Raw genomic sequence first — 24530 nt, 5'->3', positions numbered from 1 at the left:
GCATTATAAAGACACGGCAGTCAAATCAGCCTAGTACTGGCTGACAGTAATAGTCAATGAATCAGAGTACATCTCTCTGGAAAAAAGTCCTAAAAATATAGTAAGTATTTAGTATAGGACAACAAACTTAACAAAGCAATGGAGGAAGAATGCATTTTTACACTGTCTTAGAAAACTGGATATGTGGACAGTTTTAAATTAGAATATTCCCTTCCCACTTCTGACCCAAATTTGTCACCATTTCTGACTACCTTCTTCCAAAATTATATGAGGAATCTACACTCTACACTCATATAGCAAGCTCAAACTTACTGAGACATCCTTATTTACATACAAATACTTCAGAGACATTTTCCATCTGTTAAACTTTGTTTTTAGCCATATCTGTCAAGGGGCAGAAGTTGGGTTCCCCTAAAACCAGCTCTAGATTCCATTTCTGACAGGGAAGTAGAGGATTAAAGAAACTTAAGGAGTGGCAGACACTATAGCTGCAGACCAAGAGGATCAAAAAATGCAAAAAAATGTTTCTTTAATTACTGATTCAATCAAATGAGCATGTGGGTGTTTAGTGCAGTTTGGTACCAAGAGAAACTCGGTTAGGGCCTTTCAGAAGCTTACATCTTAGTGGGGGAAATGGCACCTAGGCAAAACAGTTAGAGAGCCATTATCTCTAACTGGTATGGTCTTGACAGTGTGTGCAAATTAAGTTCAGGAAACAGATTCCTGGGAAGAGAGAAAAGGGACCAGGCGTTGAGAGCCACACAGTTTGAAGGGGTGGGTGGTCAGCTCTCCTTCCTCCTGTCAGTGGTATTGGTGGTAAGTTTCCCTCTCCCTCCCAATGTGGAACTGGCTTAACTAGACTTGCCCTCTAGCCAGGAGAGCTCTTATTGTAATTTAACTCCTTCATATGGCTCCGGAGCCCAGCAGCAAATGTAATGGAGAGTAAGTCAGTCGCATCAGTAAGTCCAGCAAAAGAAAGTCACTCACTCTTGATGATGAAAGCATAGCAGAGGGAAAGGGAAGGAAAAAGAGTGGGGAGGGGAAAAGGAGATAGAGATGGAGAGATACGTGCTCCTGTTGTCTCTCTTTCCCCTTCCAACCCAAACAAGCCTCTAACAGTCTGCCATTTGGCATTCCACCTCCCTGGCAGCGTGTCTGCTGTTCTGTGTGTCTGCTGCTGCTGGCCCTGAATCAGGAACTAGGCCTCACTATTCAGAGGGACCACCTGCAGGTTTTATTTGCTTTTTAATAACCATCTCAAACCTATTTCTTGTATATAAGTTACAGAAGCCAAAATTCACTTACAAGAGCCCTACTCATGTCCTGAGCAACTACATTACCTCCAACTTTATCTGCAGGAGGGACTTCTCCATCACTGAGTTGGAAATACTAGCTTAAAAAAAAACTAATATACTTATTAGTTTCTTCTCTTCTTTTGGTCCTTGACTTGTTTATTCTAGGCCTGTGGCTACTAATATATCTAGGGATGTATGCATTTGCCATTTTAAATAGAGGCTAAGAAGGAAAGTTTTAAAACTGATACACATGTATGTTTGTAATCCTTGTTATCCCAGGCTACATATGTTTGGATTTCTTATGTTTAAAAAGACACACAGACATCCTCTAAACAATTCTGTATAAGGTAACCATTCTGATAGGCATTTAGTTAAATATAAACAAGTGTGTAAAACCCCACACGATGAATTGAAAATAAAATGAGAATTCCCCAAAAGTTCATACTTCCAGTTTCAGAAGATGTTTCCCTATAGCTCCAGTATAAACAAATGTATACAAATTCAGGAAATAATCTTCCAGCAAACAATGGAAAACCGTTCACAGAAGAGTATGTTTGCCTTCTCCAGCCAGCTGAGAAAGTAAATAACATTCACCAGTAATCCAAACTACTTGAATAATAAACATGTTGCCTATTTCCTCGATACCTACAGGACTGAATGCCTGAGGCTTTGGGTTGGGGTCAGGAGGGTGGGAACAGGGGCTGGGATGAGCTACTGGGGATAATTCTACTGATTAGAGGGGCATGGCTCTTCTGTGGCAACAGTAGCTAAATTTTTGTTTTAGAAGATCAACCCTCCCCCACTTTCAGCCCAGATAAAGGTGACGGAAGTTAAACTGATCAATTAATCCATTCCTAAGTGATTAATTTAGCAATGGGTACATAACTCAAGGCAGGCCAGTCAAGTCAGTGAGATTCAATTCCTGGACTAGTGTTGAGCTTTTGGGGAAACAGGTTGTTTTTTTGTAAGACTTGGCACTGAAATGCTTGCTACTATGAATGAACCCAATCCAGCAGAAGGTAGAGTCAAGAAATAGACAGAAACTAAGTCTTCATGATGTTGACGGAATTAATCCAGACATGTCTGGAGCTTTACTCCTGGATTTTTCAGGAACAATACCAATAAATTCCACCCCCTCCTATTTTGGGGGGGAGGGGATAAGCGAACCAAATTGGGTTTTATGTTATTTGTAACCTAAACTAAGTTAAATGTGTGAAGATCTAGTACTAAGTCTAGCACGTGTATGCTTGTTCCTACAAATGCATTTCCTTTCTTTCTTCTTTTCTCCTCCTGTCTGCCCTTAATCTTACTTTATATCTCCAATATATAAAAATTAGATTTTAGCAGTTTCTTTAGAAAACTTGACCAATAATTATGAAAAAAAAAAACCCAAAGCAAAAAAACAACCTTCTTCTGGGCCTCAGTTTCTTCATATGTGAAGTAAGGGGTTATGAAAGTTTATTATCTTCAGATCCCTTTCAGCTTTAATTTTCTGTGACTATAAAATGGAGGTCCAGGTCGTGGTGACAATTTGAGAAGTAAAGCTCATCCTTTCTCTAACCACTCCGTGCTGTCACTAGGGCAGAAATTCCTGGTCCTCAAAGAAGAGACTAAAACTAAGACTCCATAGGACCAATGTGATGAAAATACTTCTCTTCATCTGAGCTTTCTAAGCCTTGAGTTTGCCCTAGATTTTAGGGCTTTAATTTCCATCCCATTTTTGAGTTTAAATCCAGTGAGCTATTTTGTAGTATGGTAAGAAAACACACTACATTGTTTAAGAATTCCTTGGTCTGGATTCAGCTCTGCTACTACCTAGAACAGTTCTTGACATACCACAGATACTCAATTCACACATTGAAACAGATAAAAATTCACAAATGTTACAGCTCTGTGGAAAATCATGTGTAACTAACAATAGTTAAATTAACATATCCAGGATTGAGAATATTTTTCTTTTTAAAGATATATTAAGTTGGAATCAAGTTTATTCTGAAAATAACATTACTTTTGCTTACGTGTATTTTGATATATGTGATCTTGAGTGTGAGAACGCTAGGCCTCTTGAGATTCCTGATAACTTGAGCTATCCTCATGAAGTGTGTCATGCGTATGAATAGCATTTGTCATGTGAGTGATGGTAGAAGAACTGGATTTCCAAGGTTCTTTCATTCCCAGGATTCTCAATGTTGGGCTGGTGGTAGAGGAAGGCACTGAGAATTTGGCTCACCCAAATCTGGGAAGGGGGTGAGCGGAACATGTAAAATTTCAAATAACACATTTGGTGTTATTATCTCATCTTTAGAAATGAATTTTAAAAGCCACTGTTAATTTAAATATACAAATGACAGAAAGTATAGGTTAAAGAAGAATATGAGAAAGAAGCTAGTTTCCAGGTATCAGTCAACCTCGTTGTGTCCTAGGGTAGGTGCTGGGGCAAGAGAGAAGTCTCCATGGGGAGCTTTTATTAGTCTCTCCAGCATAGAGATTTTTACTTTGATCAAAAAAGTATGATTCAGAGATAAACAAAGCTCAGGCTGAAGTCATCGTTTTATTTAATTTCTCTAAGCTTTAGTTTCTCCACTTATAAAAACAGGGATAATAATATTTACCTCAGAGAGTTGTTGTAAAGATAAAATGTAAAAAACAAACAAACAAACATAAAAGCACTTAGCACAGTGCCTGTCTTAATAAAGATTATGGGTATGGAGTTTAAAAAGGTTGAACAACATTGTTCTGGTTTTTCTTTTCATTCTTTGTTATTTTTCAAACTCCTGACATAAGCTGTTCTAAATTCAGGCTATAGAAAAGTTCTCTTTGCTTCCTACGTACAAATATATTGTAATAGAGGAGAAATACATTTTCTTATTTGTAATTTGAGACATAATTAGCACACATACAAGCAAATATGTATACACTGATATAGCAAGAGGGAAGAGGAGGGTGACTCAAGGCTGTGGGGCAGACTCATGTTTTCCCCCCAAACCCAGATATACATTTTGGAAATCAGAGCTCAAGACTCACAAGTATTTCTACATTATGGAGGGTCTTAGATAACATTTTCCCCCATGAGACTTCCTGATTATTCCAATCACATTTAACTACTAAATTGGAAATTCCAGTTTTGTTTTTTTTTGTTCAAATAATTCTGACCTTTTCAGAGAAAGCAATTTCTTAAAGACTTCCATTATGGAAAACCAAGGAGGCAAGATTTCTAGATTCCATGGCAAAGAAAAATCCTTGCAGATCAACAGAATCCCTGTGGCAGAGTGTCTCAGGAGGTTCTGTGTCAGGGAGATTTCCACTTGGTCAAGAATTCATGTTTGAATCCATCCCTCTCCATCATTCCTTAGGCTCTTGCCTTTATTTGGAGGAAGCAGATCTGGTTTTGTGAGACAGATCTCTCCAGAGGAGTACCTTTAGGCAAGCTATACAAGCATCGCTCAGAGATATTGTGGGTTTGGTTCCAGACCACCACAATAAAGTGAAGATCATAGTAAAGTGAGTCACATAAATTTTTTGTTTTCCCAGTGCATATAAAAGTTATGTTTACTCTATACCATGGTATTAAGTGCACAATAGCATTATGTCTAAAAATATGTACATATCTCAATTTAAAAAAATACCATATTACTAAAAAAATGTTAACCATCATCTAAGTCTTTAGCAAGTTGTAATCTTTTTGCTGGTGGAGGGCTTGGCCTCAATGCTGAAGGCTGCTGGCTGATCAGGGTGATGGCTGAAGGCTGGGGTGGCTGCGGCAGTTTCTTAAAATAAGACAACAGTGAAGTTTGCCACATCAATTGACTCTTCTTTTCATGAACGATTTTCTCTGCAGCATGCACTGCTGTTTGATAACATTTTACCCACAGTAGAACATCTTTCCAAATTGAAGTTAATACTCTCAAACCCTGCTGCTGCTTTATCAACTACGTTTATGTACTATTCTAAATCCTTTGTTGTCATTTCAACAGTCTTCACAGCATCTTCACCAGGAGTAGATTCCATCTCAAGGAACTACTTTCTTTGCTCATCCATAAGAAGCAACTCCTCTAAGTTTTATCATTAGATTGCAGCAATTTAGTCAAATCTACGGCCACCACTTCTAATTCTAGTTCTTTTGCTATTTCTACCACATTTGCAATTATTTCCTCCACTGAAGTATTGAAACCCTCAAAAACATCCACTATGGTTGGAATCAACTTCTTCCAAATTCCTGTTGATGTTGATATTTTGACCTCTTTCCATGAATTACGAATGTTCTTAATGGCATCTAGAATGGCAAATCCTTTCCAGAAGGCTTTCAATTTACTTTGCATAGATCCATTGGAGGAATCACTATCTATGGCAGCTGTAGTCTTACAAAATGTATTTCTTAAATAATAAAACTCAAAAGTCAAAATTACTTCTTGATCCATGGGCTGCAGAATGGATGTTGTGTTAGCAGTCATGAAAACAACATTAATCTCATTGTACAGCTCCATCAGAGCTCTTGGGTGACCATATTCATTGTCAATGAGCAGTAATATTTTGAAAGGAATTTTTTTTTTCTGAGCTGTAGGTCTCAATAGTGAGCTTAAAATATTCAGTAAACCATGTTGTCAACAGATGTGCTGTCATCCAGGCTTCATTGTTCCATTTATAGAGCACAGGAAGAATAGATTTAGCATAATTCTCAGGGCCCTCGGATTTTCAGAATGGTAAATGAGCATTGGCTTCACCTTCAAGTCACCATCTGGATTAGCCCCTAACAAGAGTCTGCCTGTCCTTTGAAATTTTGAAGCCAGGTATTGACTTCTCCTCTCTTGCTATGAAAGTCCTAGCTGGCATCTTCTTCCAATACAAAGCAGTTTCACCTACATTGAAAATCTGTTGGTTAGTGTAGCCACCTTCATTCATTGTCTCAGCTAGATCTTCTGGATAACTTGCTACAGCTTCTGCATCAGCACCTGCTGCTTCACCTTGCACATTTATGTTATGGAGATGGCTTCCTTCCTTAAACTTCGTGAATCAACAACTTCTGCTAGCTTCAAACTTTTCTTCTGCAGCTTCCTCACTTCTCAGCCTCCATAGAATTGAAAAGAGTTAGGGCCTTGCTCTCGATTAGGCTTTGGCATACGAGAATGTTGTGGCTGGTTTGTACTTCTATCCAGACCACTAAAACTTTCTCATATCAGAAGCAAGGCTATTTCACTTTCTTATCATTTGTATTCACTGAAGTAGCACTTTTCATTTCCTTCCAGAACTTTTCCTTTGCATTCACAACTTGGCTGACTGTTTGGTGCAAGAGGCCTACTTTTTGGCCTCTCCTGGCTTTTGACATGCCTTCCTCACTAAGCTTAATCAGTTTCAGATTTTGATTTAAAGTGAGAGATGTGTGACTCTTCCTTTCAGTTGAACACTTAGAGGTCACTGTAGGTTTATTAATTGGCCTAATTTCAATATTGTTATATTTCAGGGAATAGGGAGGCCTGGTGAGAGGGAGAGGGATGGGGGAATGGCCGTTGGGTAGAGCAGTCAGAACACACACAACATTTATGGATTAAGTTCACCATCATATGGGCACAGTTTGTGGCACACCAAAGCAATTACAGTAGTACCATCAAAGATCACTGATCACAGATCACCATAACAATTATAATAATTATGAAAAAGTTTGAAAAATTATGAGAAGTACCAAAATGTGTCACAAAGACACAGAGTGAGCAAATGCTATTGGAAAAGATGGCACCAATAGACTTGCTTGACACAGGGTTGTCACAAACCTTCAATTCGTAAAAAGTAAAATATCTGCTAAGCACAATAAAGTGAAGTGCAGTAAAACAAGGTATGCCCGTATAAATAAGGAGGACAGACCCAGGACACTGATTTCAAACTAGAGAATTGTTTCTACCTTCTTCAATGGAGCAGATACGGCCTCAGAGCTTATTACTGTCCCTTTAAAACAAGGTATATTTTTATATCCCTGTAAGTGTAACTCAAGGATTATTAAAGACCTGACTAGGAATACTGACCAAAGGAAAAGACAGTGTCCTACAGAGATATCGATACTTCAATTCCACAAACATTTGCAGAACTAAAATAACAAGGACACAAGAGAATATCAGATTAAACACTGTTGAAATTTTGTTGATAAGAAATTCTAACTTTTTATCATTATGCTGGAATATGTTTAAGTATTCCCTGGAAAAGGTAAGCAGTAGAAGAGCTGTCTTATTCACCTGAACACCTAGAACAATGTCTGGCCCATAGCTGAAATGCAATAAATATTCAAGTGTATGACTGATGAATAACTTGTGGAGACAGACAATTTGGGGAGCAAAGAGAACATATAGATATTTCTTTTCTTATAAGGATCATTCCCTTACAGTCAAGTTTTGGACTATAATATTTTACTTTTGAGAGGAAATGTACCATAGAATTCTTTTAAAATGACCAAAACTTATAGATTATATAGAAAAACCATGGTCATAAAATGAAATTATTACAAAATGAGCATTTTCCTCTATTACACATTAAAAGTCTTTGTAGAAAAGTGTCTGGGGGAGACATGAGAGTAAGACCCTAAAGATTACTAACAAGTGAGAATATTAACATAAATGAGGTAAATTAAAATTTAAGAAAAGCTTTTTTAATTTGGTAAAATATATCAACTATAGTATACCAATATGTGTGGTTTATAGTACCTTCATATAGCCAATTTTGTTTAATATTAGGAAATATATTTGAACTATTTTTTACACTCTCTGGCAGAGATAGTTCACTCTCACTAAATAGTCCATGTGCTCCCTGACAGTTCCTAGTCTATGTGGCAGTTAAGCTGGAGCCATATAACTAGTCTTGGTCAGTGGACATGAGGGGAAGTGAAGTGTGTTCCATCTAGTCCAAGGCTATTAAGAGCTATTATGTGCCTTCCATTTCTTTCTTACTTTCATGCTGACTTTAGGGGCTCATGCTTCAGTTAGCAGATCTACAAGATGAAGTAGAGATGCCCAACCTGCATGCGACTTTGCGTAAAAGCCACAATGTGTCAACCACAAATGCCTTTGTAGTACCAAGATTCTGAGGTATGCCTATGAATTACACATCCCTTATTTCAGGTGTAGAACTTTAAAAATGATATACCTTGGAGGTCAATGGACTTAAAGCATTTCATATTTTAGATCTGAGCCCAAATTGTTATCTTTTGTTTTCCTCTGTCATGTTTTGATTAGATCTCATTAACTCATTATTCATTTAACACACATTTAATTGAGAAATTACTATATGTGAAGCACTGTGCCATGTGCTGGAGATACAAAGAGGAGCAAAGCAAATTCAGTCTCTCCACTCATGGACCTTACAATATGAAGGTGAAAGAGACATTAAACAAATGATTACACAAATCAGTGTGTAGTTACTGAAAATTAAAATATAAGGTGTTAAAGAAGAGTATAATAGGAAAACCTAATTAAATTAGGAATTCAGGAATGGCCTCTGTGGAAGTAACATTTAAACTGAGACAGTCTAGGCAGAGAGAACAAAATGGACCATGGTCTTGAGTGGGAAAAACCATGGCAGGAATGAGAGGTGTGACTGGAGAGCCAAGTAAGAAAGGGAGGAAGGAGCTAGTGAAATAGGCATGTGCTAGACCAGGGGCTGGCAAACTAATCTGGCCTCCACGTGTGTTGGGAAATAAAGCTTTTCTGGAAGATGGTCACACCCATTCCTTTATATAATGTTTATATCTTGTGTGACACCAGCAGAGCTAAGAAGCTGCAACAGGAGACCGTATGGCTCACAGAGTCTAAAGTACTGACTAGCTAGCCTTTATAGAAAGAGTTTGTGGCCCCTGTATGAGATCATTCAGGATCTTGTAGGTCATGATAAGGATCTGAGATTTAATCCTATAATCAAAGGGAAAGCAATAAAGGGCTTTAAGTGGGAAAGCGAATGGCATAAACAGATGTGTTTGAAGAAGATCATTCTGGCGATGTGACAAATGAACTGGAAAGGGGCGAGTATGGAGAGACTAGTTAAAATAAGATGGTGCTTGGGTTGTGACAGCAGTGATGAAGAGAAGTGAGTTCAATGAAAGAGAAAAAAAAAAGCAAGGATGATTCCTGATTTGGGGCTCAAGGAGCTAGGAGACTGGTAGCTCCATTTTTAGAAACAGAGAACAAGTTCTGAATTTCCAAGGCAGGCAATCAAGAGCCAGCGCTCCACATGTTAAGTTTGATTATATATATTTTTTAAAAAAAGGAATAAAATAACTCTGGCAATCATATTCTGAATTCTACTTGCTTTCCAGGGCTGGAATAATCTTTCCTCCAAGTTCCTTGCAGTAATTCCTTTAAAAATTCCATAGATTGTACCCATTTAGCGAATGGGGCCACATTTAGTGGGACTGCTTATATTTCAGGATCTGTTTGGGAGAAGTTTTTTCTTTGGCTAAGACCTCCCAAGTTTTAGGAAAACATCTATTTATCATGAGACACAAGGAAATTTTCAGCCTGTTGCAGCTTTTATTGGCACTGCCAAAAGGCAAGATGGAAGAGTTTCAATAGTCCTCTAATTGGGCCTACCCAGGTCCCCAGAGCAGGGGATTTGTCCTGACTCGCACTTGGTGTTCCAGACCTCGCTGGAGTTCTTCCACAGTGTGTAAGAAAGCCCTGGTTTTCTATGATGACAGTCAACTAAAATGTGCCACTTTCCCAACACTCACCAGCAATAAGCAGTCATCCCTTATTATACATCGTTATTCTGGCCTACTCAGCATCATGCCCTATATGAAATTTTGTGTGTTGAGTGGTATTATGATTGGACTCTTTTCCTGAAACTGGGCAAGCATACTGGTCTGCTCTAAGGATATCACTTTATCACTGTAGTTGCGTAATTGGGTTCAGCTTTAGACTTTTAACTGCTCAAAAGGATACCATGACCAGAAGAAATATATCTCTGGGTTGGAGGATTTGGCCAAATATCAATACTTTGCTCTAGTTCATTTGGTGCGTTAAAGAGAAAGTTTTGCCTTGACATTATGAAATGTTGAATTTGAAAGACTGAGACTAATCAGATGAAGTTTTTATTTATGATGTGTCACAATATTTCTGGTGCTTTTGATAGAGGAAATTTACTGGTTTACTGTAGACATTCTTATCTCCTTTACTAATAAGACCAGTGAAATTATCCTTCCTGTTATATTTTGACAGGAAAAAAAAAAATTGAATCTGGGTATTTTGGCCAAAGTTGTTAAATCAGAGGGACTATAATCCTTTTAACAATATCCTTTATGATATTGTGAGCTACTCCTAAGAAACCAATATTATGAATATAGATAGTGGAAAAGGGAACAAACAGGCATTTTATGTTTAATAAAAAAGAGTGGATTAGGTTCAAATGAGCCCAAGGTTCTAAAATGCCTTTCCTGACTCTTTTAAATAGGGATATAGAGTATCAACAACAAAGAATTCACTAGGTATATGTATAATAGAAATCTATTTCAGTGAGGAAAACTATATTTTAAATTCAAGGATGCTTCATTCTTACAAACATGAATTTGGAATATTTTATACTGAAGAATTCCCCTAGTCCCACAGAGCAGTTATAAATATTAATGGAATTTCAATAGATTCTTTTCAGATTCCGATGTTTAATATTCATTCATATTATGCAGGGAATTCAAGGTCCTGTGCAGTACATGTAGATGCTTCTCATTATCTAAATGAGCACATATATGAAGTCCGTAGGGGCAATGATTATTAAAGATAGCAGGGTCCACATACGATCTTAAAGGGCATATCAAAGCCTTCTCAGCTCACTTAATAACAAGAAAGTCATTGGTAATAAAACCAAACGACTCTTTAGGCTAAATTGATTCAGTAATGTCACATCTGGGCAAAATGATGGATTGGTGATTCTGGACAGAGTTAAAAATGCTAACCGATATAAAGTATTTATGAAGCACAATGAAGCGATTTCCTGTGGTGAGATTCTGCAGTCACACTTTGAAACCTGCTCTTGAATTAGTCTCAGCTTTGATTTGCTGACAACTTACTTCATAGTATCTAACTCCTCTCGGATATGCTGGAGTGTAAATTTGGGGGGAATTATTCAAAAAGGGATTTGAGATTCCATAAAAAGAAAGAAGAACCACATTTAATTTAATGTTCTCTGAGTTTAACACCTTATTCGGGAAATGAGATATTGTTTAACTGCCCTAACGTGTAAGTGTTTTTATTTTTAACAGAAGATAATATAATTTAACTAAACTTGCACTATTGGCATTATCCTTCCCTTTTTTCTTTCTCAAAATGAAAAAAGTTTATATAGCTGATAGACTGAAACCATAAAATAATTTATGTGACAACAACTGTAAAGACAGAACTCACTATGTGCCTCCGGTGTGCTAGGCATGGGGCTAGGAGTTTTGGATATACTATTCAACCCTTATTACATTTCTGGGAGACACTGTTAACCTTACAGTACAGATAAGTGAAGCTCAGAGAGACTGAGAAAATTAACTCATGGTTACAGAGCTATTAGGTTGAATCACATGAAAATGCTGGTATTTGAATATTTTAAGTTACAAAGACAGCAATATAATATAGTTCAACCTAATTCTAAGTATAGAGTTATAATTTGAAACTAGGTTTGTGTGATTGCAAAGTCCATGGAACCATGGAACAGAACCATACTTGATAACACTGGTTACTTTTGACCATCCATGATAATAAAAGCCAAATCATGAATTATACAATAAGGAATTCACCACTTACCAAGCTTGGGTTAATATGAACTCATCATTTGTGGCAGGGTTCCTATGCAAGATATCATTTTAATTCCATTGAGATACAAAAAAGAGATAACTGCTAAACCATGGAAGAGAAATGGCACATTTGCAGAGCTTCTCACATATTTTCTAAGTTAAATATCTCAGCTGGAGCACAGTTGTTCTTCAACCAAGTATTTAAAAAAATCTTTCACAAAAAGAATGGTGGGATCCTTTGAAGTGTAACCTTAGAAATCAAGGTCTGTGTTACAGGGCATCATTCAAAGCAGATGCATATTCCCTAGAGACCACGGTAAACTTGTTACCAAGAATACTTGGATCTCTTTGGGAAGACAGCTTGATAAAACTTCCAGGTCTTACTGGCAACACCTCTGATACTATGTAGTCAAGTATTCCCCATGTAATAGGCATGGGACAGGGTCTCCAAAAGAGGCTTCTGATCTTTCTAATCGCCAATAGCTCACATGTGTTTTTTCAACAGCTTGCAGGTTTGGCAACTGGAGAGCTCATTCATTTTATATGATTTAGAGGGCAGTAGTAACAGGTACCTAGGTTGTCTTAGGGGTGAACAACTTGCTGACTACCATTACTTTTCCTTGCCTGCTAAGTGGGTGACCAGTGCTGAAGTGTTAATTCTCAATGTTATTTCGGAACAAGGGAAGGGCATCTCAGAGCTGCATAAAGGACGACTGGCTCAGCAAATATTTCCTGAGCACCGAATACACACTCCTGTTATGCCACGATGTTAGAGTCTATCTCTTATATTTTCAATCTTGATGGAGATAAGAGGGATCAATTCATGGATAGCATGTGTGATAGCGGCATGTATTCCTGCTAAAGGAGAGAGCTGCTAATCTGGAGAAAGCAGCAGCTCTGCAAACAGGGCATATCAACTCTTTAGCCCATGAGACATTCAGATTGATCTGAGGAAGAATTCTTGACAGTGAGAAAAATGGTGAAATCTTTTCTGAGGGAGCTCTAGGCAAAGGAAAGTTTCCATCTCTTTGGTATAGTGTTGTTGTGGTCCCAGATAAAAATGGACCAGAATGAAGACTTGTCAAGCTCTCATCCAGTTCAACAAGTCTTTACTGTCTCCCAGGACCTGAGGCTCACAAGCTGTCTGAGAGTTACACAGTTTTACAAGACTATTCTCAATCTGCAGAGGTTCTGAGATGCCTCCAGAATGATGAAAACCAGGCCCTTGTCTGGGAAGCAGAGCAGAGCACATCATTTTGAGCCCTGGCTTAAAATCCAGGGTGTTGACAGCTTCACTTCAGGCTGCAGTAAGGACTTAACTTCAAGATACTTCAAAACGTTCAGTCCCATAGAGAGAGCATTTTCCCAATTTCCAGCTCCCTCAACAGATTGACCTGGTTGCAGGTATTATGGAAACAGTAAGTTGAGCTTGCTTTACTTGAGGTCCAGCTGGTGAGGAGTTCTGTCTGCATTCAAAATAAGGTTCTCAAACAGATGTGAGGTTTCTCCATAGAGACAGCAGACTCCAAATCTCTGCACAGGAACTAATGTGAAGAAACCATAAAGTTCCTAATAATTTCACCCTAGATACTCCAAAAAGTGTCTGGACTATGTTGATTTACAAAATAACTCTCCAATAAAAAGCACCCATCGATTTAAAACAATTGCTCAATCCAGAACTATACTGAGGTGGTAGGGACTTGTGGGAGGAGGGTCACAAAGTAAATTATATAGCAAACAAGTTACAAGTCTACACGGCAATCCCTCAGGTCAAGCCAGAGTCTCTACTACTCTATGTAGTATTCTCTTTCCTCTTTCCCTTCTCTGCTCCTCACCCTCCCCTTAGTCTCAGAGTGTCTGAAATTTTTTCCTCAGTTAAGCAAGACAATTTAGCTCTCCTTATTCTCACTCTCAAACGGGCATCTAATCTCTCCTAGGTGCTTGGCAGACAGAAGAGCCATCACTTAAAGGAATCATAATTACAAATAGCAAAAATTAGACGTCATTACATTTAATACAGCAGTGCCTTCATTACACGATAGCTACATACCAAGTTACTTGACTTTTGTTAGTGAAGAGGTCAGAGGGACTGTGGCAGTTCCTACCTGTGCACCTCTGCTGATTTTTCCCTCCTTGAGGTAGACTGGCCTTCCTCACCTCCTTACAAAGCCAACAGAGGGTTTTCCCTTGCTATTGCCTTTCTAGAGTGGCAGCAATGATGGCAGCCTCTCAGTTTTTCTGTTGTGCTCATCTCTACCCTGTACATTTCAGATCCATACATTTATTCATCATAAACAGTCATCTGATTCTCATTCCCCTCTTCTCCCCCTAATAGTGGATCCAAACTACACTCAGTCACCAACACATCTGGCTCTTGTGTTCTGGAGGAACTCTTGGACAACCTGAAGATCTTTCGTAAATCTCAGCCTGACAGCCACACGTTTAGGCCAATACCACAAGTGAAAATACCACGCTCAGAGGGCAGGGCAGGCAGAACACAAAGGTGGAATGTTGGCACAAGAAGAGACTTGCAGATGTAACGTTCAAGACTCACTTCTTAGTGTGGATGCTCTACACATCTGCAGTTTGGAATTGTTTATAATTACAGAAATGCCAGGCAGCTGTAGGCTCTAGACTTTCTTTATCCTTTTGCTCACTGCTTCTTGGACATTTCACAACTTATTTGTATTTATTAAACTTTTTAGCAGCCCCAGGAGAAAGGTAAATAATAGGCTATGCTAAAGTTTCTGATTTTTTCATGGATTTAAATGTTCCATAGTCCCCATTTTTCATTTCTTCACCTGAAGAAAGAAGATTATTAGATTCATGTTGACAAAAGGTCCCAGGTCTAAAGCATCCTTTTAAAAGATCATAATATCGTCATGAGGCAGCATGACTCTCCCCAGTTTTGATCATACATGTGAGCTGTTGCTCTCTATACTCAATGCGTCTGTTTATATTTATGAGGACTCATACTTGACTCCAAGTCGCTAGTCCAACAGAGCCTCATGTATCAATTTCCTTCAGAATTTCTCATTTGAGCAGACTTCATAAACGTTATGTTTCATGAGGGCAGAAACTATGGAATCCTCATTTCCAAGCAGAGTGCCCAGCACACAGAAGCATCCAATACATATTTGTAAATAATTATTTGACCGAATAAACTGAGAATGGAAAACATATAAATAAAATATTGTGAATTCAGTTTTTCTGAAGAAAACTTCCATAAGATATATATTTTTCCCAGTAATATACTCCTTAGGATATTTTAAAGGTTTATTTTTGATGTTACATATTTAGCTGCTTTTCCACTTTCCCTCTGTCTCTGGCATTGATTTTCAGACTGAGTTCACTTGCTTGGCAAGTGGGAGGACAAGTGTTATCGTGGATGTAAATCTTTCCCATTGAGGATAGCTTGATAGGGAAACCAGAGGCTGAAGGGATCTGTTTGTTTTTACTTTATGTGCAAATGTTCTCCTTACAAAATGGACTGAGTTATCTCATTTTCTAAAGAAAACCGATTTTTAAAAGTGGCAAATATTACGTGAAATAAGAGTAATCTATTTTATAATTTGTGCCTATTACTTTAAATGACAACATATGATATTCATTTTTATGTATACATATGTACATATGTTTTATGTAAGTACATTTATACATTACAGACATACATATATATGTGTATATATATACATATACACACACACACACACATATATTTTTTCCTTTCTGAGAGAGCAAGGAAAAAGATTTGATATTACAATCATGTAACATTCTGTGGCATCACTGTAATAGTGAGATTGATATTTGTAATTAGCATTTGACTGCTGTTTATTAAATTGCCTTAACAGATTCATATGGACAGCGTCAGTTACATAATTGAATTACAAATGACTATGTCTATAACACAAAAAAACCAATATTATGAATTTTGTAACTGGTTACTGCTTGTTATTTTAAGATGATGATTGCTGTCTTATCTGAAAGCTCTGTTTCTGGAGTTGATATTTTAAAGAAATAGCTTGAACTGGAAACCTGACAGTTTTTCATCATCCCAGGTCTTTTCCTTTCCTTTTCTCCCCCTTGTCTCTTTTTCTTCTCCCTAGTCCTTTTTTGTTCAACTTATAAAGTGTTACCTATCTGGATTGCATTTTCTGCAACTTTAAGGACAAATAATTGCACAATGTTTCAAATCCAAAAGCAGATATTTTGTGTGGTCAATTACATGGCTATGGCTTAGTTGGAATAATCATGTACTCCCCTAAGAGAAGACAAGGTGACTGGATTTATGGCCCCAGGCCCATCCCAATTATTTACAGAATTTCATATTATGCTCCTATCTTTTATAAAGAGTTGATGTAACAGTTATACGGAATAATATTTCTGCATCTTTTGTAAAAGAGCCTTTAAAGGCATTATGCATTATATTAGTGTTTGTTACTCAAGGATCCTAACAATACAATCCTTGAACATATAAATTCCATGTGATGCAAAAGTTTGTTCACTTGTTTTCTTTTTGGATGAGTCGGATTGTTTTCTTTAATGAGATATTTAAAGCTATGTAATTATGGTCATTGGCCATCACATTTCTAGAGTTGCAGATTGTATTAATCTCCTCAGATTGCTGCCTATTAGTGATTGTACTGCTCATTAACACTCTTCTAGATGGTGAACAAGGAAGGATGCTAAAATTCTGACCGATCATTTTGAGGGTTACTTATACATTTTATTTATTTAAGCCACCCTGACTCCTATCTGTCCTGGTAATGTAGGGTTGCATTCACTTAAGTCAGGCTTTTATATTTATGCCTTTTGCTTTGGAGAATATAATATCTGAATTACAGACTGGAATTATTAATTATAATATTAGGCACCATAGATACTGACATTATTTGCTAAGTGCTATGTGAAGCTCTTTATATGTTTAAATCATTTCATCTTCGACCCTTTAGAGTTGGTATTATTTTCCTCATTTTATTGACCAGTAAACAGAGAGTTTAAGTAATTTATCCAAGGTCACACAGCTAGTAAGTGGTAGAACTGAGTTCAATATAGGAAGTTTGACTCCCGGCCAGTCTGACTCCAAATTTAAGATGTTGGGAAGGATCTCAGAGATCTTGGGAGGTGTGTAAAACCATATATATATATATATATATATATATATATATATATAAAAAAATATAAAATTTTCCCCTCAGTTCCTGGCACAGAGGTCCTAAATCCCTTGGAATTTCCTGGGTGACAGAAGTGTCTTTTGTTCTAATGAGGTAACTCTTGGGGGACTCCTAGATAGCTTCAGGATAGGGGATAGGGGTTGGTCACCAGAAAGACCAAGCCATGATTAGAAGCTTAGAACTTTCAGCCCCACTCTCTATCCTCCATGAAAGGAGAGGGGCTAGAGTCGAGTTAATGACAGATCATGCCTACATGTTGAAGCCTCCATAAAAATCTCAATAGTATGGGGTTCAGAGGGCTTCTGGTGAACACATCCTTCCTGGAGGTGTCACACCCCAACTCCACAGGGACAGAATGTCCTGCACATGGGACCCTTCTGGACCTCCCTCTATGTACCTCTTCATCTGGCTGTTAATTTGTGTGCTATATCATATCCTTTATTACACAATAAATCGGTGAGTGTAAATAGGTGTTTCCCTGAGTTCTGTGAGCCATACTAGCAAATTATCAAACACAAGGAGGGGTCATGGGAACACCGGTTTATAGTTGGTTAGTCAGAAGTACAGACGACAGCTTGAAACTTGCAATTGGTATCTGAAGTGGAGGCAGTCTTGTGGGGTTGGACCCTTTGCCTGTGGGATCTGCTGCTAACTCCTCAGAGATAGTGTCAGAACTGAATTGAATTGCAGGGCACCAAGCAGGGGTTGCAGAATTCCTTGAGGTGTGGAAAATCCATACTTCTGGTGTCAGAAGTGTTGTGAGCGTGGTAGGAGTGTGAGAGTAAAGGAGGAACACACAGGAGTGTTTTCCCTATACAGGAGATAAATGTCTTTCACTTGTCCCACTGCTCCCCATGCCCTCTGCATGACAGACATTGCCAATTGTTGGTAGAATCCTCTTCTACTGAGTCTAGACCCAGTCTTGGAATTGTTCTTAGTTTTTGCCCCAGGTGATGATTACCTGTTAAATGATTGGCACCTGTGTTGAAATCTATTTATCATCTATGTAGATCTAATCTGCCTCTTTCACAGAAGGACTTATGCTAAGTGCTCCAGCAGAAACTGGCTAGATGTTCACAAACCCACTTTTTATTCTTCTACATGCACGGGTAGACTACGATTCCAGCGTTCCTTCCAAATAGGTATGGCCACATAACTGTTCTAATCAATAAAACGTGACCCCTCCTGATATGTACCATTTCTAAGTCTAACCCTAAAAATATCCTATGTGCTCTCCTCCATTCTTTTCCTCATCCACTTGTTTGATTCCTATGAGCACAGTGACTCTATAAGCCACCTGAGGAAGCTGATAGAGTCAAAGGGTGGAAGGAGTCTGGATCTCTGAATCACCTCTTTGATGAAACCTACCTTCCAATCATAAACACCTGTTTGGGTCTTATGTGAAGCAGAAACAGACTTCTGTTATGTTCAGGCCATTAAAATTTTTGATTGTGTTTGTTACAAAACCTATAGTTACAAAACAAGGGTCATACAAGATCACAACATTAGCAAGTTTCAGAGCCAGAATTTGAATCTGAGTCTTTTAAAGTCCAAATTCTTCCCACAGTGATAATCTTATTGATAATTTAAAATATTATCCATGTTAATGATAATTCACATGACCTTATTTCAGACCTTATTTCAACCTAAATTGTCTCCAGTTATAACCCTACCAAGTTTTGAGTTCATCTGCAAAAAGTCTTCTTCCACCTCTAAAAAAACTCAGCATCTTCCCACTGATGACTTCAGGACTAGACTTCCCCATCCTCTCATCTGGCTTACAATTCCTGCCCAAGTACAAAGCATAAACGGTGACATCAAGTCAGGCTTTCTCAAGTGTGTCTTGGGGAACAATTTCTGTGGGATGTTAGCAGGTTTGGTGCCTAAATAAAATATTCCATGGTCAAGTACATTTGGGAAATCCTAGATTAAATAAAATGAGAAGGTGTCTTCTCTACAGGAATATCTTTTAACAGGATAATATGCCCTGAGATTCTCTAAAATAGCGGTAAAGTCAGTAGTATTTTGCAAACTTATTGATGACAGAGCCCCTTCACAAAGAGCATATCAAGGAACTGATGTTCCGTTGAACACATTTTGGAAAGCACAAGCCTAAGTGTATTGGGTCATACCCATAATCGCTGGTATGAATCTAATACATCTTGGAATTTAGCCCCTCTGCCCAAGGAGACTTTTGTTTCTGGTTTGTGTACTGTCTATTCCTGACATTTGACAAATAATTACTCCTTGACCTTTGTCTGGTTTGGGCTACTAATCCTGTATCCTCTGGCTCTCTTCAAGACTTGACAACAGACTTTATTTTGTGGACAGCTCTGCCACCCTTTTTCTGTCTTGTTGCTGCCCTACCTGACAGAACACAAATGTTTCCCTTCATTGATTGTGTGTATTTATAGTATTAATTCTTGTTTCAATAGAACACCCCAAATAAAGGGTAGAGTTGGGTAGTGTTAGTAACATAAAGAGACAATTCTTACTGGCCTACTTAAATATCAATGTCAATAAAATACAGTGGAGTTACACTATATGGACATTTATATTATGTGAATTCAAGTAGATATACTTAGCACCCTGGCCCCAGATAGTGAGAAAAAATAGTTTAAATGCAAGGCAGTTAGTTAGATTTTATGTTAGGGAATGCCATTAGTGGGGGTCTCTTACATTTTAAAACTTGCATAATCCAAAATTAATTTTTCATAAAACTGACAAAGGAAGGAAGGTATTTCTTTGCTGTCTGAAGTGGCACCACCATGGGCTGTAGCAAAAACATGGTTCCCAATTCACCTGGCCCTCAAGATTTAAAATTGTGTGATTGTTAATATAAAAAAAGATTCTTTTCGTATTTCTATTATTTCAAAAGCTGACAATCTTGTGAGAATTTATTAATATTTTTATGTTGTACTCTTTCAAATTTGCATAACTCTGATTTTATAAATTGCTACTACATAGTAGTGTGGGTGCTTTCACTCACCATCCCACTCCATTTGCACAGCGATTTAATCTGTTAGGAGATATGACTGCTATTTCTTTCTTTCCTGTGTGCCTTTCATAGTAGAAGATATTACTGTCCCATAAATGCAAACCAACAATTTCATCTGGCCTCACCCGAATAAACTGAAGTCTATTGAATGCTCACAAAATGCTATGCTGAATTTACTGAACGTTATGTTAGTCTCCAAAATGTCACGTAGTTTTAAGATATTTTCAAAGATAATTTTGAATATACATGATTCTTCTCTTTCTGTGCCAACTTTACAATTTTATCTCTCACATAAGATGTGAATCTACTTGAAGATAATGGACATTATTTGTTGCCAACCCGGCATCCACTATTCCCCCCTTTCTTCCTAACAAAACCCTATTTTAGTCAGGTATCTACCCTCATATGACTAAAGGGAAGATGATCCTGATACCAGTTCCAGGAGTAGATCTTGATTTGTCTAAGGTTGTAATGGTAGTCCCACCTCCCTTGCCAGTGATTGGTTTCAGACTGGTTGAGTAACCCAGTTATGACCTATGAGATACAAGATAGTCAGTTGAGGGGTTTCTGGAAAGATTTCCTTAATTCTCAGAAAGGGACTGAGATAGTAATAGTCCGTCTTCTTCCTAAGCATGTTGCTGGGTCTGGATGTGACTCCAATAGTCATTGCCATCTTGCTACCAGTCCTCTGAGGATGTCAACATTAATAGTGGAAGAGAGCAGAGATGGATAAACTCTAGGTCCTTGAAGATGTTGCTCTGTTATTGAATCAATCAGTCATGAAGTCTCCCCAACTTCTTCCTTTTAGATAATATTATCAGTTAGCTTGGGCTGCCATAGATTGGATGGCTTAAACAAAAGAAATTTATTTCTCTCAGTTCCAGAGAAGGAAGTCCAAGATCCAGGTGCCAGCTGATTTGGTTTCTGGTGAGGACTCTCTTCCTGGCTTGCAGACGGCCTGCCTTTTAACCTTCTCACTCTCCTCACATGGCCTTTCCTTGGTATATGCCCAAGAATAGAGTTCGCTCTCTTTCTCTTCCTCATTTTATAAGGCCAGCCTTATAATTAGGATTCCACCCTTATGACCTCATTTAACCTTAATTACCTCCTAAAAGCCCTGTCGCCAAATATAATCACATTGGGGGTTTAGGGCTTCAACATACGAATTTGGGGGGATACAATTCAGTCCATAGCAGATAATATAACAAATGTCCATATGTTGTTTAAACAAGTTTAAATTGGTTTTTCTGTTATGTATTACTAAATATACCCTAACAGATGTCATATCTTATGAAGCAATACACAAAGGATAATGCCTAATTCATGACATATAACAGAAGATCAAGGGCTATTTTCCTTTTCTCAGAACAAAGCAGTTGTCGAGTTAAAAATGGTTAGCCCATTGCTGTTACAGGGCATTTCATGAACTGCTGATTGTACATATATGTGGTATCATGTTAACATAAACAGTCCAGCCCTTAGGGAGTTTTAAGTTATAAAAGAAACATTTTTCTAAGATCATGTGCTCTGATATAAAAACCATACTCTAGCCCAGTTCTATCATTATAAAGTTCTGGCAAGCCAAGAGACGTTAGTTGGTGATTTTATCAGGCAAGACTTCTAACTAATGCTTGATGAAACCATCACTGCACCATAAAACACCGTAACAAATTGCAGTGACTATTCCTTTCAAGAATTTAGTCATTTTAGATCATTAACGTTTATTTCACAAAAAGCAATTTCTTAGCAATCACTACAGTCCTACAAATAAGAATATACTTTCACCTTTGTGCATGAAATGAATCAGTTATGTTTATTCTTGCAACTCAAATCTAATTTTAATAACTATCTTCAACAAAGAAGGTGGAGTGTAGACTTCATCCCATTCTAGTAAAGCTCATATGAAACATTTTACCTATTATTTTAGTTGCATTGTATACAAAGTAATTTTATGTAGTTTTCTAGGTGAAAATTAAATAAATACAATTATATTGAAGTGAAGGATTTTCATAACATAGTAAAATTCACTTTTTATATCTAGCCTGGGAAGTGGAAAGAGCAGCACTCGTCAAATTTTAAAAACAAAACCAAACAAACAAAAGCAAACTCCACCAAGAAATAAATGATGAGATAAATTTGCATATAGATGGATCCATATTAAAGCAATAGAACTTGGGCCATTTTGAAATCTTAAACCTTCTGACACTATTTTCATAAACTCAGTAATACAAACCATGTGGTGAATGATTTTCTGAAAAACTTTGCTGGTTTCACTGTGTATTTTATTATTGGCCAAATGTGACATTAAATTTTATCCCCTGTGGCTTGGAGTTAAATGCTTGCTCTGTTCAGAATGGCAACACTCAATTAAACAGCATTTTTCATGATCTACACCCACCATTGTTACTGTATTTAAGGGAAATAATGGGGGTACTGACCTATATTGCGTTTCTTATTATCAATGGAGATGAAGCGAATGCAGGGATTACTGGTGATGTACTGCCCAGCCCAAGGGACATCAATCTTCGTGCCAGCTTCATAAAAGAGGCCCAGCGCGTAGCGAGAGGAGTAGCTCACAGACTCCAGTTGCTGCCTTTGGCATTCACTAATTACTGTGGAAGAAAAAGTACAGGGCATCAAACTTTAAATTATCATCTTTCCTTTTAGTACATCAAATACAAAACTCCTTTAAACCAGTTCCAACTGTTTCTACCGACTCCAGCTCACTTATGATGAATTTTGAAAGGTAATGTAAAATATCATCAGCTCTAATTTCTTTGCAGAGTGATTACTGTCCTTGGCATAATTGTTTTCATCAAGCTGTAGGTCCAAAGTCTTTAGACTGGCATTTAAGTCTCTCAAAATCTGACACCAAGTTGCTTTTCTAGCATTGAGTCCTAATTATTATCCTGGGACTGGCTGGCAACATTATAGATTCCATACACTGAGCAGGGTTTTTGCCAACACTTAACACAAGCATTTCACCCTATTTTAACAACCACCGTATAAAGTAGAATATTATTCCCATGTTACCAATGAGGAGACTAATGTTCCATCTCTTATGGACTTCTTTAAGTTCTTCCATGTCATACAGTCATTTGTTTGCCTGTCATCTTTCTGTCAGTGGACTATCATAGTTTCTTAAGCACAGGGACCATACCTTAGTCTTTTTTGTTATAGTTCTCTACCCTATTAATTACAGAAATACAAAGGATGAGAGTATAAAGAGATAGAAAGGCAAAGTTAGTTAAAATGTAGGAGGTAAATAATAAACAAATGGAAAGACTGGGAAAGGAATTAGGCAGGTTTGGGTTCAAATCCTGACTCTACCACTTACTAGGTAGGTGACGGTGGGCAAGCCACTTATTCTAATTACAGTCCTTTTGTCTTTAAGTGGCAAAAACAGTACAGGATGCATTAATCTGTTGTGAGGATTACATGAATAATGCATAGCACAGTGCTTGGCATATGATAAGTGTTCATTAACGATTTTTTCTATTATAGAGAGAAAAATATTTAGCAAAATGGGACAATGCTCCATCCTGGGATGAAGAACGAAAAGACTTCCCTCACGTTTTAATTTCCATCTCCAGTCTTCCTACCTTTAAGGGTCCCAGGGAGCTGTTTGTTCCTGTACCACATTAATAATCTGGGTTTCAGAGAAGGCAATAGTTCTATTCTGAAGGCTTAAGTCAGGCCAGTTCAGAAATGGAGCATACGAAAAATTCTCATTTAATTGGTGAAAAATATCCTAATCTAAATCAGTAGGGATTGGCAAACCTCAAGGATGGGGGTCACTTTAGCTAAACCTTAGAGAAGTGGCTTTAGGAGGAAGAGAGAAAACATGAAGGATACTCAAATTATTTAAGCACAGTAATAATCCTACACATTATCACAGCATATTCTTGGCTACAAAACATTTTTAGAACTAAGACCTCATTTAATCTTCACAAAAGCCCTGCAAGATCTACCATTCTAATTTTACATCTCTGTGAGGCTGAGATTCAGAGAGGTTAAGTAATTTTCCCTAGGTTACACAGCTTCCAAGTCTGTGCGGTCAAGATGAAGCTAGAATTCCCGCATCGGAGTCATGCCCGTCTTCTTTACTCCACACTTCCCCTCCTGATCTGTAAGTTAGTCTGAGCTTCAAAATGAACTTTAGCATTTCTTTCTCTTCTGACATTAATGGTTATTTTGCACTCAGAAGTAAAAGCCACCATTCCCTTTAACCATCATTTTCTGTCTTATTAAAAGATTTATCTACTTGATGAACAAATGATCTTTTGACACTGGCCTTGTTACACTCAATGTATCCT

At 37.7% G+C, this 24530-nt stretch overlaps 1 protein-coding gene and 1 long non-coding RNA gene across 2 annotated transcripts in view; one reads left to right on the top strand and one right to left on the bottom strand.

The window, feature by feature from the left end:
- RNLS (renalase, FAD dependent amine oxidase) overlaps nt 1-24530 on the bottom strand; it is a 273286-nt gene that overhangs the window by 33325 nt on the left and 215431 nt on the right. The window contains exon 5 of the mRNA XM_060034531.1: nt 22653-22826. Coding sequence (XP_059890514.1) covers nt 22653-22826 — 174 coding nt within the window. The remainder of the gene's footprint in view (nt 1-22652; nt 22827-24530) is intronic.
- LOC132439830 (uncharacterized) overlaps nt 1-24530 on the top strand; it is a 223483-nt gene that overhangs the window by 158978 nt on the left and 39975 nt on the right. The gene's annotated exons all lie outside the window — the stretch shown is intronic.

The sequence above is a fragment of the Delphinus delphis genome, chromosome 16 (genome assembly GCF_949987515.2).
Source record: "Delphinus delphis chromosome 16, mDelDel1.2, whole genome shotgun sequence".
Lineage (NCBI taxonomy): Eukaryota > Metazoa > Chordata > Mammalia > Artiodactyla > Delphinidae > Delphinus > Delphinus delphis.
The sequence above is the reverse complement of the archived record's forward strand: the minus strand, read 5'-3'. Positions and strand labels throughout refer to the sequence as shown.